Source organism: Schistocerca nitens, chromosome 2, assembly GCF_023898315.1.
Source record: "Schistocerca nitens isolate TAMUIC-IGC-003100 chromosome 2, iqSchNite1.1, whole genome shotgun sequence".
Classification (NCBI taxonomy): domain Eukaryota; kingdom Metazoa; phylum Arthropoda; class Insecta; order Orthoptera; family Acrididae; genus Schistocerca; species Schistocerca nitens.
The window spans coordinates 664,892,937-664,911,419 of record NC_064615.1 but is presented as its reverse complement, the minus strand read 5'-3'; the positions used below and the strand labels follow the sequence as shown (position 1 = coordinate 664,911,419).

At 44.7% G+C, this 18,483-nt stretch overlaps 1 protein-coding gene across 3 annotated transcripts in view; it reads right to left on the bottom strand.

The window, feature by feature from the left end:
• Positions 1 to 18,483, bottom strand: part of LOC126236781 (myeloid leukemia factor) — a 140,686-nt gene that overhangs the window by 83,179 nt on the left and 39,024 nt on the right. For all 3 annotated transcript variants that reach the window (XM_049946361.1, XM_049946359.1, XM_049946360.1), the window contains exon 3: positions 10,108 to 10,194. In XM_049946361.1, the coding sequence (XP_049802318.1) occupies positions 10,108 to 10,194 (87 nt within the window). The remainder of the gene's footprint in view (positions 1 to 10,107; positions 10,195 to 18,483) is intronic.

The window sequence follows — 18,483 nt, the reverse complement described above, 5'->3', positions numbered from 1 at the left end:
GCTACTATCCATATTAAAGCAACAAGGGGTCTGAACAAAGATAGTCTGAATTTCATTACAGAAAAAACAGGTAACAGTCACAAGTTGGTTAGTTGGATGATTAAAGGGACCAATCTACTTGGTTATCAGTCGCTTTTTCCTTGAACAGGTCTATATGACTAGATTGTAGATAGCCTGCCACGCAAAACCCTGAGGAAGAAAGGGAGACATGAGGAAGAAAGAAAAGGTACCCCACCTGGGGAGCAGCCCAAATCCCCCGAGAGCAGATTGCAATGAGGAGACATACATCCCCCAGCATCCAGCATTTACTGGAGGCACTCCACTAAGAAATTGTATAGGAAAGATTAGCAACATGGACAGTGTAGAAGAAGTACAGAGAGACAAAGTATGCACAAGTCTAACAGACCACACAAGAGGGGGGAGGAAGAGTACAAGAGCAGGTACTGTGAGGACTGGGTTGGACAACCAAGCCCACACAGTTGCAGCCCCCTCTGGGCAGAAGAGGCAACCCTTCAATGGGCTGATAAGGTTAGGTGGCTCTCCCTTGAAGAGATTGGTAACAGATCCCTTCACGAAAACAAAAAAAAAAACACATAAAACTAACACCAGAGGTACCGAGTCACTGAGATTAAAGAGTCCACTGCAGGGCAGCTAGGTTGGGACAGTTCAGCAAAATGTTAACCACAGTCAAATGGGAACCATAATGACAGTGGGGTGGGTCGTCATGAGGGAGGAGATGACCGTCAGCCAGCCAGATACAACCGATGCGGAGTTGGCAAAGGGTGGCAGAGTCTTGCAATAGTCCTGCATGGAGGACCTCCACAGATTCCTACTGTTTTTCACCCATAGTTGGTAAAGTCAGAGTAATCCATTTCATATGCCAGATTCCTAAAACTTCATGGTGTAATACTGATCAGTGGCCTGTTTCCATTATACTGATCTGTAGAGTCTTTACTGGTAGCCAGTTTGTCCAGGCTATTGGCGAGTTACTTGAAGAGAACTTTGTAAAAATTGTCCCAAGGGATTACTACTGGCAAGAAGTCAGAGGAAGGGGATTCATCTCCAGCTGGGATTGACTGATTATTTGAGAGGGTCTGTGGGACCAAATGGAGAGGTCATCAGTCCTGCTATTACAAAGTGAGTTACAGAAGAAAAAGGGTCTGCTGAAAATGGACAGATTCCGTCAGCGGAATCATTAAACAAACACAGTAAAGGCATAGAGGGTGAGATCAAATCTAAAAACTGGAAAAAAAACAGGGTGGTCATGGGGTCACAGTCCGAGAAGACTGTAAAAGAACTCCCAATCACAACCAATCTGTCCCTGCCCCGACACTAGAACCTTATACCTGGAAATAAAAACCACTTTCACTGAGGAAACAGAGGACCAGTTCATCCATCTGTGGATTGTCTGCTAATATTACATTTAAGGAATCAGGACTATACTTAACACAAATTGCCAAAACAAGGGGACAGTCCAGTATGTGACATATCGTCAGTCTGTTTCCACAACCACATTGTGGGGGTGGGTTGTTATGTAGGAGGAAACAATGGGTGAGCTGGGTGTGACCAAGCAGTATGAAGAGTGCCAGACTGCAGTAGACTCCTTGATTGTGTAGAGTTTATTACTATGATCAGTAGTGCTCCAGACGGCATTCCAATTTTGGGCAGAGAGAGATTTGAGGTAGACCTGCATATCCGCAGCTGGAATCACCAAGGAAAATGGGGTAAGTATCTGCTTTTCTAGCCAAACAGTCAGCCAGTTAATTCCCTGGGAGGCCAACATGAGTTGGGACCCAGAGAAAGACAACTGAACAGACCACATGCGCAAGGGCAGAGAGAGGGTCATCGATAGCAGAGACCGAAGGGTGATGAGAGTAGCATCGGTCGATAGCCTGCAGGCTGCTCATGGAGTCTGAACAAATTAAAACACTGTGGAGAGAGCCCTGAGACCTGAGAGAAAAAAAAGGGGGGGGGGGAGGGGTTACCTGTGATTACTAGAAGCTCTGCTGTGAACACACTACATGATCCCGGCAATAAATTGTGTTAGAAGCCAGTAGAAAACGTGAAAGTGTATCCCACCTTATCGATTGTCTTAGAACTATCAGTGTAAAAGATGGTGACACCCTGGAACTCTAAAGAATGGTACATGCAAGACGCTGGTAAACCATAGGAGTGAGAGACCTTAGGACCCTGGAACAGATCGGTCCTAATCTGTGGTCTAGGCACCATACAGGGAGGGAGGAGGGGGGGGGGGGTTATTGGAGGGAAAACACAGGGTGCAGTCCAGTGAGGGGAGATGGAGATCCCGACAGAGGGATGCGAGACACATGCCAACTGACAATCCCACCCATGGGTGGGTGTTAGGAGGGAGACGTCCCTCATTGGCGAAGAGCACATGGTACACAGGACAGTCAGGGAACTGGCAAATTGTGACTGCGTAAGAAACAAGGAGTTGTATCCATCGGATATGTAGTGGGGGAACCCCCACTTCCCTGAGGAGACTATCAACAGGACTAGTGCAGCAAAAGGCACCAATACCCAGATGCACCCCACAATGACTGACAGGGTCAAGGAGTTTCAAAGTAAAAGTAGCTGCTCAGCCATAAACCTGACTACCATAATCTAGTCTGGACAAGACCAGAGCAAGGTAAAGATGGAGAAGAGTGGAATGGTCTTGCACCCCAAGATGTGTGGGCCAGGAGGTGGAGAGCATTAAGACTCCGCATACATGTTGCCTTTAGGTGGCGAATGTGGGGCAGCCATGTCAGCTTGTTCAAAAACAAGGCCCAGGAAACGGGACTGGGCTACAACATCAAGGAGCTGGTTGCCTAAATAAAGTTCTGGATCGGTGTGTACTGTGTGTCGACGGCAAAAACGCATAACCTGTGTGTTGGAGGGAGTAAACTAAGACATAGGCGGTGGCCCACACAGAGACCCTTCGGATGGTGCCTTGGAAATGGTGCTCAGCAGACGCTATCGAGTGGGAGCTGCACCAGATGCAAAAATCGTCAAGGTACAATGACGGGGTAAACAGAGGCACAACACAGGTCACAAGCTCATTCATAGCAGTGAGGAAGAGTGTGACACTTAGCATAGAACCCTGTGGGATACCACGCTGCTGAATTTGAGGGACACTGAGTGAAGTGCCAACTCGAACCCGAAGAGCTGGTGAGATGATAACTCGCAGATAAAAATCTGAAGAGGACCACGGAAGCCTCACTCATGGAGGGTAACTAAAATCTGATGGCACCAAGCCACGTCATACACCTTATGTAGATCAACAAGGTGCTGATGTGAATAAAAGCCTGTCGGATGACTGATTCCAATCAGAGTAAATGGTCAGTTGGAGATTGCTCTGCCCATAAGCCACAGTGAGAGGGACAAGTACCCAGCATAATTGACACTGACCATCCTTTTGAGCAGTTTACAAAGTACCTTCATCAGGCTAGTTCAGCGGTAGCTATCTAGAGTCTAGTTTTTCCTGGGCTGGAAGACGGGGTAACTATATGTCTTGCCATTTTGACAGAAATGCATCTGGTTGTGGATGGAATCTGGGCCTGGGGCTGTGTCTTGTGAAGAGCTAAGAGCCTGCACCAATTCCCATTCAGTGAAAGGTGCATTATAGGGCTCAATGTGATGTGGGATATGGGATGAAATTTAGGGAGGGCTGTTCAACTATGCATTTCTGCTGGAGAAAGGTAGTAGGGTAGGATGGGGATGACTGACACCATCGCAAAGTGTGTTGCAAGGACCAGTGCACAGAGCTCCTTGGAAGTTTAGACCCTGGACAGTCAATTGTCTCTGGCGGCCAGAAGGCTATGGAGCTTGGACCAGACTTGAAACGAGGCATACGTCCCCAGGGAGGAAACATAGTGTTCCCAGCATTCCTTTTTACTCCACGTAATAAGGTAACGAGCCTTAACACAGAGACATTTAAAAGCGATGAGGTTGGTCAGTGAAGGGCGTTGGTTAAATCTGACACACCTGTCAACAATCCTGGACAGCGACTGATTTCCTTGGTCTACCACGGCACAGGTCGATGACGAGGGGGACCTGTGGATAGAGGGACAGCAGTATCAGCAGCATGAAGGATAATGGTAGAAATGCCTTGCACGACTTCATCAATGGAATTCGAGAGGGAGGTGTCCAAGTTCACAACAGAAGTGTATAAAGACCAACTGGCCCTGCGAGATGCCTAATGTGGGGGGTCCATCTGTCTGGTGGCAGCAGAGGAATGATAGAATCACCGGAAAGTGGTAACTGTCACAAATGTCATCATGGGATGACCAGTGTAGGGAAGCCATGAGGGCAGGGGAGGAGACAGTGAGATCGATAGCAGAGAAAGTGCCATGAGCGGTACTGAAGTGGGTAGCGGAACCATCTTTGAGAAGAGACAAATCGAGGTCCATGATAAGTTGGTCAAGGATACCTCCTACCCATTGAAGTGACACTCCCCCACAGTGGATGGTTGGGGAAGTCCCAAGGAGGAGAAATGGGGCCAGGAGTTGTTGGATTAAGGTAAACAGTGCAACGTAACCAAGCGGCCTACCTGGAGGAAGGTAGACATTCCAAATGGTGATTGCCAGAGTCACGTGTACTAACTACTATTACTTCCATATTGGTACATAGGGGGGTTGCAGTCACTAATGACATCGGAGCGAACCACAGTGCAGACCCAACCAGATATTGATATTACCTGGGGGTCAGCACAGTTTCGACAGAATGCCCGATAACCGCGAAATGCTGGAGAGTAGTCGTCATGAATGTGTGTTTCTTGAAGAAAAAGACAGAATGTAGAATAGGAGGAGATAAGACATTGCATTTCCAGTAGGTGACGATAGTATCTATTGCAATTCCACTGGATGATCATGTGGCAAGAGTCCAAGATAGACATAAAGAAGCTGAGGAAGAAGTCAGGTCATTTGGTCAGTAGTAGTCACCGACAAGGATGGGTTGACATCCATAAATACGGTATCAGACTCAGGTTGCAATGCGGTAGATGGCACCTTGTCTTGGGATTTATGTTGCTCCTCCTCCTCTTTCTGAGGTAGAGGTTTCTTTCTTGTAAGCTGGGCAATCTGGTGAGTGAGGGGAGTTGTGGTCAGCACAACAGACACACACAGATGGCGGAACACAGGGGCTTCCCTCATTGACTGGGTGGCAACAGTCATCACACAAAGGGTCTGCCGTACAGTGGGAAGATATATGCCCAAAAGGCAAGCACTGAAAGCACCGCATAGGTGGAGGGATGTACTGTTTCACGTCACTTATGTAGCGCATAAGCTTGACCTTCTCTGGGTGGGTATCCCCCTCGAAAGCCAGAATGAAGGTGCCAGTATCGGTGCAGGGTTGTCGTCACGACCCTTCAGCATATGTCTAATAAAATAAACGCAATGCTGCGCCAGATTAGCCTGGAGTTCCTCAACAGTTTGCAGGATGAGGTCCCTATGAAAAGTAATTCCCTGGATCACACTCAGAGATTGGTGTGGAGTGATAGACACCGGGATGTTGCCAAGACAATCACATGCACGAAGAGCTGCAGATTGGGTGGCAGAAGTAGCTTTGATCAACAGGGAGCCCGACTGCATCTTACTAAGACTCCACTTCACCAAACTTGTCCTTAATATTTTTTATGAAAAACAATGGCTTTGTGGCAGTGATTGTGTCCCCATCCATCTTAGTACAGACAAAGTAACAGTGAAAAGGTTTCAGCCCAAGACAGCGAGCCTGCCGTCCTCCCACGGTGTAGCCAGGGAAAGGAAGGTTGCCAGGTCATACGAAGCAGCATTCAGTGATCCTTCACCATTCTAAGTGACAGCCGTTTGATAAAGGCCAGATTTTTGTAGCTTGATATGCTTCATGCGCCAAGCATCCGCACTGATACCACCTACTCCGACCAGGGGCTCTTTCCCACAGGCGCCACCCCGCCACAGCAAGGGCTCTCTGGCATGGCAGCCGTTGCCGGGAGTGCCAATGCTCCATGAAGGTAAACAACCACTCCTTGGCATATATGGGGAGCGAACAGCTCCGGTATCAGTAGAGTGATCCCTGTGTTGTCAGGGGGCTCAGTCATATGGGTACATAACAGCCCTACCACACAGACTGGCTACAAGTGCTGGTGACCTAGCAGAGCGGAAGGTGGCTACAGTGGGAATGGGAGAGGGGAAGGAAGGGGAGGGGAGGGAAAGGAATACACACCATAGATGCTAGGGAGGGATTTCTTCCTCATATGGCTCACACTAAAAAGAGGAAATTTTGAAGTGGAGGTCAAACCTTAAGTGGGGACCTAAACACCAAAAATGATGAAAAAACAGGCAAAAGGAACAAAACTGCAACCAATACAGGAAACCAGTTGGATAGCCAGGTCAACATAAATCAGAACTCAGGTAGGTGAAGGAGGTGACAACCAGGAAGGAGCAAGGATAGGGAGGGAGGGCAGGGTGAAGGAAAAACAGCCTGGGAAAGAAGACTTGGCTGCAATAGCTTGGGGTACCGTCTGCTCCACGCATGAACTCATGAGAGTACCGTGGGACCCCTGGGGGCCTCCAGCTGGGAGATGGGAACCGTTGTCCCTGTTAGTCAGCAAGCCACCTATCCCGAAGCAGGTGTGGAGGAAGCAGCAAAAGGGGAAAACCCAACCCTTGGGGAGAGTGGGGGGTGGGGGGTGGCAGGGATGGTTGAGCAGCCCCAAGGGCCCACTGTAGAAGGTGAAATTGGGCAAGAGCACAATTGCCAAAGGGGGCAACGTTGTCATAGCTGTAGCATGTATGTTACATTGTACACACTGGGTGCAACCTTTCGTACTAGTTTTTGACCTCTTGATAAGTAAATTTGGCCAAAGTCTTGTAATCTCACTCCTGAAAATGCTGCTATTTGGTGAGCAGAGAGAATGATGCTTTCCACAGCTGACACAGATGGAGTGAGGGGTAGAAGGAGCATTTGCATGCAGCGCTGATCCACAATCTCTATAGGTGGGGCTAGCACTGCAACGCAAAAACATATGCGCAAATTTCAGGCACTTTGAGGGAGAGGGGGGCACACACAGTTTCACACTGAATCAGTATACCATCACATTAATCTTTTTAGGCAGTGAATCACCCTCAAACACCAAGATGAAGACACCGGTAGTGACTGTATTGTCTTCTGACCCATTATGTACATGACATTGCTCCAATTTGATGCACAGCTCATCAGATTGTAAGAGCAGATCTCTGTTGAAATGATGCCCTGAACCATATTAAGACTTACACGTAGTGACTGTCACCAGTATGTCATCTGTCTTGTTACAAGTGAGTAGTGCCTGTGACTGGGCAGGGGGATGCCGTTTTGATAAAAAAGGACCCGGTCTTCATTATGGAGATGGCAGCTGCTTCCCCAAATTTAAAATAAAGATTCTCCACAAAGAATAAGGGCTTTGTGGCCTAGAAGGAATCCCCATCACTCCTTGTGCAAAGCAAGTACTGGGGTGGGGGAGTATTTTTTTGCTTTCCACTTGGCCCTACGTTCCTTAAACAGAGTAGCCAAGGAAGGGAACATTTTAGGGTCACATCTCTGCATTAGAAGTTGGCTGTCCTTTCATAGAGATTGATGGGGCCATAGGGCTACCAGCAGGAGATAACTTCATCTGCTTCATGTGGGACTAATCTACCATGGTACAGCCCACTCCAAATTGCGGCTCTCCTCAAGGGTGCCACCCAGCCTCACTCAGCAGACCAATAAGCCATTGCTGAGAGTCCATGTGACCAAGTCACGAAGAGCACATACTCCTTGACACACATGAGGAATTTTCAGCTAAAGCATTAACAGTTTTGGGTATATTATCTTATTAAAGGGGAGCGTGAAGAGATGAAGAGGCACATAAGTGGAGCATACACCACATTGGCCGACCTTCCCCACACGATCTGCACTTCTGGAGAATTTTGAAAATTGGTGGCAGGTCGAACCCAACAATGGGGACAATGTTTTTATTTAATGAAATTATGTAGAGAATGCCGGAAGTGGAAACTCTAGTCCCAATCATAAACCAGGGCTAAGGAGGTTCTGCATCAAGAAAACCAACCAATGGAGAGGCAGTGGGGCAAAGGTATACTGAAACTATAAGCTTGCAAGACAGTAAAGAAGTAACGCTGCAAATAACGGGGTCCCGTGATGGCCAACACATACTCACAAAAGAATTTTGACTCCCCTGGGTGACGGGAGAGGAAGAGAGGGAGGGGGGGAGGCAGTCTTATGAAACTACGAAGCACACGAGAGGGGAAAAAAAAAAAGAGCAAGATTTAATATCTGTAAATAAAGTACAGGAAAGGCAACTACTGACCTACAGCTGACTGATGTGGGGCACACAGAAACACTCAACAGAACACAGTATTTGCAATAACGTTTGAGCTCTTAGCAGCTCTAGCAGAAGTACACAAATTTATATCCAAGACCCCAAAACACACACACACACACACACACACACACACACACACACACACCAAGACTGACAGGACAGTTATCCATTACTGAGGGATGGAGGTGGGGATAAGAAATACATGGAGGTGGATACGAAGGGAAGAGAGAAATGAAGAGGATTGGAAAATGAGGGTGGAAGGAGAAGGCAGTGAATGAGCTGGACAGGGAAGGACTGGTGGGGACCAAAGAGAGAAAAGGGAAATGGTAAATGGAGACAGTGGGAAACAGGTTAGTAGAGTTTTAGGACAGTATAACTGCTTGAGTGCGGGATATGCTGTAAAGAGAATTCCCACCTGTGTAGTTCAGAGAAACTAGTGCTGGAATGGCGTATGCATAACGGCTCATGTAGTGACACAGCTGATGGAGTCATTTGTGCTGTGGTGCCCATGTTCGGCAACTGGATGGTCAAGTTTGGGGTTTGCCACAGTTTGGCAGTGGCCTCTTGTGAGAGTGTAACAGTTGATTACCTGGTTGACAAGATGGATGTAGAAGCAATTGTCAGCCCCTTTTTTGTGGGGAAGGGAGAGAAGAGATTCTAGTATTTACCTGAAACAAACTGAGGAAACCTTAATAACCAGACAGTTTTAAATCCTGGCTGCCCTGAACATTTATCCAGTTGCCACCTTGCTCTGTTATTTAAGTTGTGATTTTGACAAATCTGAGACTATAGGCTTTTTGGTGATCCAGGACATTCTAGCTTTCGTGGCTGCTGTGCCGATTTGTTCAGAAGTTCAGCCTTGAACAATATCAAATAGATAAAATGAGGAACACAACCACTCATTCCCCACTTATATACATGAGCTAGTGACCTTACACAGAAAACTGTTTACAATCAGTTGTTCATGTAGGCATCTGTGATGAGAGACAAAATGAATGTGTCTTAACTGGAAGGACAAGCCTGGGACGGCAATTGCGGTTGGCAGGGTTGGGAAAGGGGAGGGGGGCAGTGCAGATGGCACAATATCCCTTATTTCATGGCACTATAATAGGCAAGTTCTGCCCTTCAAGGCCCATGTGGTTAAGGGAATATTCAACAGAGTAGTTCACATAAGTAATGGTTTTGTTGGTGATGGAGGGACATTTTTTACTGGATTATCAGAACAGGATACTGCATATAGAGATTCTGTTAAGGTTGTAAGCATATTTGGTGACACAGATGTCAAGTAGTAGGGGAGGGGCTGTGCAGTTATAATGACAACACTGCTAGTGATTGGTATGTTTGGAGACCGGATGGTGGCCATTCATTCATTTTTGGGTCAACACAGTAATCATGTCCAGGATAATCAGTCACATCACCTGAGCACGACCATGTAAATACTATGCCAAAGAATGGAGTGTCAACCTGATTGGTAATTTAGAATTTTATCAATTCACACTACAAAAGCCTCAGAAATACAATTTTTACTGCTGCTATATGATTTCCAAGACAAATCCTCTTCATCTGTTGCTTTAAAGAAAATTTGTCTAGACAAGTTTCTAAAATTTTTACCATCAGATGTTGCAGAAATATAATGTAAACTTCCTGTACATTAGTGTATGTCACATTCCTTAAATATAATTCATTTATTTGTAAAATAAACTGAATTCCCATGTTGCAAGTAAAAAATTACAATCGGCATAAGAACGAGTAGTTGTTATCAAGGCAGTAAATACCTGCTGCTTTCCATCTGGTCCACTGCTCATTGTCATGACTGTACTGCTGCTGAATGAATGACAGTTCGGATTGTTGGCCATGTGCTCCTATTTAAAGAGAATTCATAATTCATTAAGCTGAAATCTCACATACAGAGACGTGTGTGTGTGTGTGTGTGTGTGTGTGTGTGTGTGTGTGTGTGTGTGTAAACATTACTCCAGTCTTTTCCATAGCTAACTACTTCCACTTTTTTTAATGCAGCAAATGTTAGTGAAAATTATGGTAATATTAGTACACTTAAAGAAACAGGCTGAATATAATTCAAGTTGGCAATAAGAAAAATTATTTTCATATCCTAATTACAGAAGGGTAAATGTGTATTTTTAACAAAATGGCCATTGTTAAAAGAAATTGCAGACACCACAGTAATGTGAATCAACTTTCAAGACTGTTTCCAGTAACCTGCCTTCTTAACGTATTTAGTGATGCAGCACAATACAGATTCTGTAACAAATTATGGTCAAGATGGCCATTATTTGACCACTAATCAATTTTAAAACTGGTTAACAGGTTTAGGTACACCACTACCAATGACACTATTTTATTATCTTGCTCACAAACTAATATTGCAACATGTTTCTACGTATAACATCAGACAAAAAATGGGCTATTAAATACTTCATGTAAGAAAACAAATGAACTGATTAACACTTGTCTTTGTAATACTCATTTTTATAAACAGTATTGCAAAAAGTGTGATGAAAATGACAATCATGTAGTAACACAACCAACATTTGTGTTATGTTCCCACTTTCCCAAAACTGAACTGCAGGTGCTGTGTAATGGCTACACAAATGATACTGGTTACTTTCACACTAAAGACATCCACTCTACAATCTGGAATTGACCTTATATACTAAACAAAATATCAGCATTCACAGTGGCTGAAACTGATGCGAAGTCTATTTTAAGCCAAGTGCTGCACTAGGGTTGTCAAGTTTCCCAAAGTGAAATTCCCTTATTTCCACACAAGTTTTGGCATTTTTTCCCTAAGAAATTTTGACATTTCAAGGGTAAATAAAGACATAATTGGACAAAAAAGATTGTAAGGACTTCTGTACTTCTAAATGAGTGAGTGAAAATCTGAAGTAGTAACATAACGTCTTTTGTAATAACTGCTTTTAGATGGAGAGAGCAAGCCTGATGGTATGTGTGGTTCATTAAGACCAAAAATGTTATTTTATTTCAATAAAACTAAAGATGTTTGGTGACAAAAATTTGCATTTCGTTGGAGTCTCTAGACTGATTTAAAATACCTTCACTGATTTCAGAAATAATCTCAGAAAAAAAAGTAGGCCCCTTGAAAGACGACTGGGAACAATCGTATAAACCAACACTATAGGTGACCGCCAATAAAATGTTGGTTGTTCTATGTTTGTTATTACCCATTGTGTACATCTATTACTTCACAGGTACTGCATATTTTCTTCTTTGAAGAAATACAAGAATACATAGTGTACGAACTGCCAGCGACTGCCACAATTTTTTTTCTTCTTACCGTCTATACTTTCTGATATATAAACTACTTATGAAGTGCCAAAATGTACTAGAGTATATTAAATGTCTCTAAAATGCTGCACTGTACAATGTACTTGCAGTGAGACAGTCGCAATTCCTTACATTCATCGCACCAAGTCCTGGTTCCATGGATACATTGTGCAAAATCCTTCGCATTATGTCATACACAAACAGACCTGGCCCGCAGGCCAGATCCAACAGGCAGGGCCTGCATATTAATGGGAAATGAGCAGCTTCAGATAGGCAGGCCCAATCCATTAGAGATACCCCACAGAAATGGCCTGCAGTTTTGGTCCATCTTGGAAGTTCATTCATGTGGCCAACTAGTCATGTGTCACAGACACTATGTTGCTGAAATGAAGCCACAGTGATCAATCCATGCAATAGATAACTTGCACCAATACTCTGAGAATCTATACTAATGAGGATGGATAGCAACTCATGGTAAATATGATCCCTGAGCCACAGACAGGCACATATAAAGGACAATCACACACTCTCAACTAAATTTTTGTCCATAGCCTTTGTCAGAAAACAAAAGCGCACACGCACACACACGATCACTCAGACAACTCGTGCACATGTGACCACTGTTTCCGGCCGTTGTGTCAACAGTCTCTGAGAATCAGATCCAAACAAACTACTACTCACGCCTCCCTGCCTCCCATCGGCCGCTGTCAGGCTAGCGACAAGAAGAGGTGGCAGCACTGATTGACAGCTGAGGGGAATGGTAGAAAGGGGAGAAGCAGTAAGAATGAGGGAGTAAGGAAGGGGCGCATGAACTCAGCTGCGCCCAGCCAGTGACAATGCACGACATCAGTAAACATTATTTCATCTACTGAGACAAAGGGATTTTTTTTTCAGTTTTTTCACTGACATTTCCCCAATTTCCCTGACACATTTGAAATTCCCCAATTTCCAGAATTTGTGGCAACCTTGTAAACATTCAGTCAAACTGTAGAGACTCAATGAGATGCATTCACGTGCCACATTTTTATGTTCAACTATTCAAACGTGACTGACACTGTCTACAGTGAAACTAAGCCACAAACACTAATAGTTTCCCCATCTTTGGAGGGAATTATACATTCTACTGACCTCCATTTACAAATTGTAAACATATTTTGAAACATTTTACAGTCTATCTCTTCAATGACAGCTGACAAAGGAACACAAGATCACAGTTTATTAAAAACAGCTGCAAACAAACAAACCTTAAGATTACTAAAATGAGACACTGTGTAAATAATGTTCTGAGTATATCTCTAACATGTAAATGGATGACAGTGACAATGAATTTTGTTATCCATTGGCAACAAGGCAGCCGTTCATCAAATTTGAAAATATTTTACAATTTAAGAATATTTCAGGCATTTAAAAATAGATGACCTCAACAATTTCACTGTACAAGAAAGGTACACACTAAGAAGACACTTCACATTGGTGGCTGCTAGCAGTTCAGCAGTTTAATCTGGTGATGCTGGCAGGTAGTATTTTTCTTTCTTTCTTCAGACTGCTGCCAATGTTAACTAGTAATATATTGTTAAGAGTTTTCTATGCTGTGTCATGTTTCTGTGATTAAATGAGAAAAGAGTCACCTACAGTTTATCACAGAGCTTTCTCTCTTTACTATGACACTGGAATTTAGGAAAGTTATGTCACCAGAATGAGATTTTCACTCTGCAGCGGAGTGTGCGCTGATATGAAACCTCCTGGCAGATTAAAACTGTGTGCCCAGTTTTAATCTGCCAGGAAGTTTCAAAGTTATGTCACTTCTGCTTGTGTAGGAACACAGATAACACAAGCACTGCAAAACAGAATCAATGCTAGTTCCATCTGCACCATTTCTGTTTATATACAGGGCAAGGCATTCTTCCTTACAGTCCTGAGTGTCAGTCAGAGAGGGGCCTTCTTATAAACACACTGTAATAAAATGCAACTTCATAGTCATTACAAACATTACTCAAACACCTTTCAGTTAGGACCAATTGTTGAAATGTTTCATAAAAAAAAATAAATAAATTAAATAAATAAATAAATTAGCATCTCAGACTTAGTTAACAATTCTCAGTATACAGTTAACCATGCCTTACTGGCAGCTTTCTGCAAGCAAAACTGCATACTGCCTAGCTAAAATTTGGCTGGTAATATAAAGTACTAGTTTCTCAAGCAGAATACCATAACCTTACTGTAACATTTGATGTAGATTACTAGGACCAAAGCAATTCGTGGAGAAACAACACTTGTTCACTAGCACTTGGGCACAAAAGTGTCATGCTACTGACTAATCTCCTCTGCTTTCCATCCACTACTACACAAATAAACCTGGCATGTCAGTTTCGTTTGTTTTGTTTTAGGGCGCAAAAACAACTAAGGTCATATGCGCACATGTCAGAACCTTCAAACACTAAGACAAAAAAGGAGTTAAAAGCCACTACACATTAAGCCCAATAGATGGGAGGAAAGAGCTAAAAACAAGGACTTCCACTCTGAGAAAGGTCTACAAAATATGCTGTAGACATGACGGAGGTTCTGAACTAAAGATTAAGTGTCCTTTGCCATACGGTTACGATGAATAAAAAAAATTCAGTTGACAGGAGAACGTCGTCCCGTCTACGGGGCTGGAAGGAAGTACACCACACACACATTGTGGACTTGACTCAAAGGAGCTTATTGTCAGTCATTTCCGGTCACCCATCCTCCCACTGACGCATTACTCCTGAACTCAGAGGCAAGTGCGTGCAGGGGGATGGCACACTGAAACACTTGCAGACCGAGACATGCCTCCTTGGTTGAGAGATCTGCTCTTTTGTTCCCAGCAATGCTGACGTGCCCTGGAACCGAGCAGAAAGCCACCTCCTTCCCCAGTCGTTTTAGTTGGAGGAGGGATTGGACTATTTTACCTGCGGGATATAAACATTGCAATGAGTGAGTCAGAACAGACAAGAAATTTAGGATGGGAAGAACGTCTCATCTGCTCCAGTGCCCGCAAGATCACAGACAATTCTGCATAGAAGATAGTAAACGCTTGAGGCAGTCTGACCTTGAGGACACGATCCCAAAAAACAACAGAGCAACTGACAGAATCCCCCCCCCCATTTCGACCCATCCATAAAAATAGCTACATAGTTGTGGTGCTAAGATAAAATAGCAGAAAATGTTGCATTAAAAACAATGGCAGGAGTGCAATCTCTTGTACTGCACCAAATTTAAAATCACTCTGGGCCTGGGCCTCTCCAGTAACCAGGGTGGCAGGCAGTTAAAATCATGGATTTGGGGCTGTATGGGCTCCACACTGAGGTACTCCAGCACACGTTGCACACAGATCCCAAGCGGCATTGTGGCTCGGGGACGGTGGGAAAAAAAAGACTGTCCAGAGGCGGATGAGCAAGAACATTTTGAGCAGGTGAGCTTGGAGCTGCAAGAAACTTACAAGCCTGGCGTGCCAGCAAGAGCTGCCGCCAAATGGTAAATGGCGGTTCCCCCGCCTCATCACAAAGACTGGACATAGGACTGGTCCGATAAACACCCATGACCAGTTGAATCTCCGTATGGTGGACAGCGTGAAGGATCCACAAATAAGAGGGCCCCACTGACCCATACACCATGCACCCATAGTCCAGCTGCGAATGCACAAAAGCGCAATAAAACTGGAGGAGACGCACCCTGTCTGCTCATGACCTGTGGCTGAGGTACTTGAGGACGTTCAGTGCCTTCAGGGTTCTGGCTTTCAAGGTCTCGCAGGTGTGGCAACCGTGACAACCTGGAGTCAAAAATGAGTCCCAGAAACTGCACTGTATCTCTAAAATGTAGGATAGTGTCCCCCATATACAATGCAGGCAGAGAGAGAAGTTTTTGCAGCCCACTCCTAACTGCCACATCGTAAGTTGAAACTGACAGCTCACTGGGGGAGGAACAAAACAGCAAAGAGCAAAATCATCCACAAATAAGGAGCACTGTACTGGACTCCTTACCGTAGATGTTATACTGTTTATGACTATGGCAAAAAGGGTAACACTTAAAACACTGCTCTTTGGGACATCGTTCTCCTGCTCAAATCAGACAGTGTCTCCTGCTCAAATCAGACAGTGTGTCACCAACTCAGGTCTGAAAAAACGCTGCGACGGAAAAGACTGAATGAAAATGGGGAGATGGCCACATAAACCCCACTTGTGCAGTTGCACGAGTATGTAGTGTCTCCAAGTATTATCGTATGCCTTACTTATATTGAAGAAAGTGCCAATACAGAGATGCTTATGGAGGAAAGCCTGCCGAATAGCTGCCTCTAAGAGGGTCAGGTTCACTGTGGGCCGAAATTTTCAAAATCCACACAGAGCGGCTAAGGACGTGCCTGGTCTCCAACAGCCAGACCAGACGATGGTTAACCATCCAATCCAGGATCTTTCCTATACAGCTCGTCAAAGCGATACTCTCATAACTACTTGGACACGTGTGGTCCTTTGATGGTTTGAGTAAAGTGATCAGAATTGCCTCCCTCCATGAGTTGGGAAAGTTGCCTGTCTGCCATATTAGATTAAAACATTCATGGAGGATTTCATGGGACGCCGCTGGAAAATGTCTAAGCATGCAGTACCAGATGTGGTCATTACAGGGTGCAGTGCCAGCAGTCTCAGCCAGTGCCGATTCGAGCTCCCACATGGAGAAAGGGGAGTTGTAGGCCTCAGAACCATTGAACCTGAAGTCCAACTTTTCCCTCTCTAGAGTTGCACAGTAGCAATGAAACACAGGATCCTTGCTTGCATTGGCAGTAGTTAGGACAAAATGCTCAGCCACACAGGGTGATCGCCAGAGCAGTTGACACACTTTGGAGGAGAGCAGCAACTAACTCCCTCATGAGCAGCTTTACCACATTTCCCATAAGTGGCTTTCCCTCTACAGCTGAGAGTACTGTGCACAAAGTGCTGGCATTTAAAACACAGCATTGGATTGAGGTAATAAGGCCGTACACTGAAACGTAGGAAACCCACCTTCAAATGATCTGGTAATTTGGTGCTGTTAAAAGTAAGGATAAACAAATGACTTCACGAAAGCACCATCTACCCATTTCATAATGTGCTGTACGTCGACAATGCCTGTCTGGGACCATGCAACTTTCAGTTCTTCTTGGGGAATGTCAACCAGATCCCTTCAAGTCACATCACCTTTGTTGTAAGTTCAAGGTGTTGTGCAATTCAGTTTCCAGCACGAACTCCCCAAGGCATTATGCTTTCTGAAGATTCTTGACTTGTTGGAAGCTAGATGTTGCAACCAACACAGGGTTCCATTTCGCAAGTGCTTAAAAGATTTTAAGGTGCCAGCAATGCCTTCTTCTAAGCCTTTCTGTACGTAAAATGGCAAAACTTTGTCAAAACTCCCCTCTTTTCTTTTAACAATAAGAAATGCATTCTGTTACAACTGATTGTATCAGGACGACTGGCACCCTTTCCGCTGAGAGGGGTAAAGAGAATTTCTGAGTGTCCATTTCGGTCCCACGAGCAGCTAGGGAAATAAGGGTCCACTCACAGAGCCCTGCGTGCCTGAGTAAGTCTAGTACAACTGAGGTGCGGCAGGTTCCCCAGAGGTTGCCCACTAACAAGGGAACCTCCCCATCGCACCCCCCTCAGATTTAGTTATAAGTTGGCACAGTGGATAGGCCTTGAAAAACTGAACACAGATCAATCGAGAAAACAGGAAGAAGTTGTGTGGAACTATGAAAAAATTAGTAAAATATACAAACTGAGTAGTCCATGTGCAAGATAGGCAACATCAAGGAGAATATAAGCTCAGGAGTGCCGTGGTCCTGTGGTTAGCGTGAGTAGCTGTGGAAGGAGAGGTCCTTGGTTCAAGTCTTCCCTGCAGTGAAAAGTTTAATTTTTTATTTTCAGTTTATGTGACAAACTCTTATGTTTTCATCACTTTTTTGGGAGTGATTATCACATCCACAAGAAAACCTAAATCGAGCAAGGTAGAAGAATCCTTTTACCCATTCGCTAAGTGTACAAGTTAGGTGGGTCGACAACATATTCCTGTCATGTGACGCACATGCCGTCACCAGTGTCATATAGAATATATATATCGGATGTGTTTTCCTGTGGAGGAATCGGTTGACCTACGATCTTGCGATCAAATGTTTTCGGTTCCCATTGGAGAGGCACGTCCTTTTGTCTACTAATCGCACGGTTTTGCGGTGCGGTCGCAAAACACAGACACTAAACTTGTTGCAGTGAACAGAGACGTCAATGAACGAGCGGACAGATCATAACTTTGCAAAAATAAAGAAAGTAAAATTTTCAGTCGAGGGAAGACTTGAACCAAGGATCTCTTATTCCGCAGCTACTCACGCTAACCACAGGACCACGGCGATCCTAACGTCTGAGTATCCTTGATGTTGCCTATCTTTCGCATGGACTACTACATTTGTATATTTTACTAATTTTTTTCATAGTTCCACACAACTTCTTCCTGTTTTCTCCATTGATCTGTGTTCAGTTCTTCAAGGCCTATCCACTGTGCCAACTTATAACTAAATCTGAGGGGGGTGCGATGGGGAGGTTCCCTTGTAAGGACTGTTCCACCTCAACAGCCATACATCTCCTCAGCGCACAGCACACTTTGAGATTGGGTTTTTTTATACAGGTTTATTCCATCCTCAAAATTCAGGCTGCATGGTGGCCGCTGAAGCATGCCCAGAGCTTACAGTTGCAGATAACTGGCGGCGCTTACCAGTCCCCAGCTCGGGAACCCCGGGGTCACCAAGCCCATACTCAGCCAACAAATGCTGAGTCCCTGAGGGCTGAGGCCCCATGGTAGCCAACCAA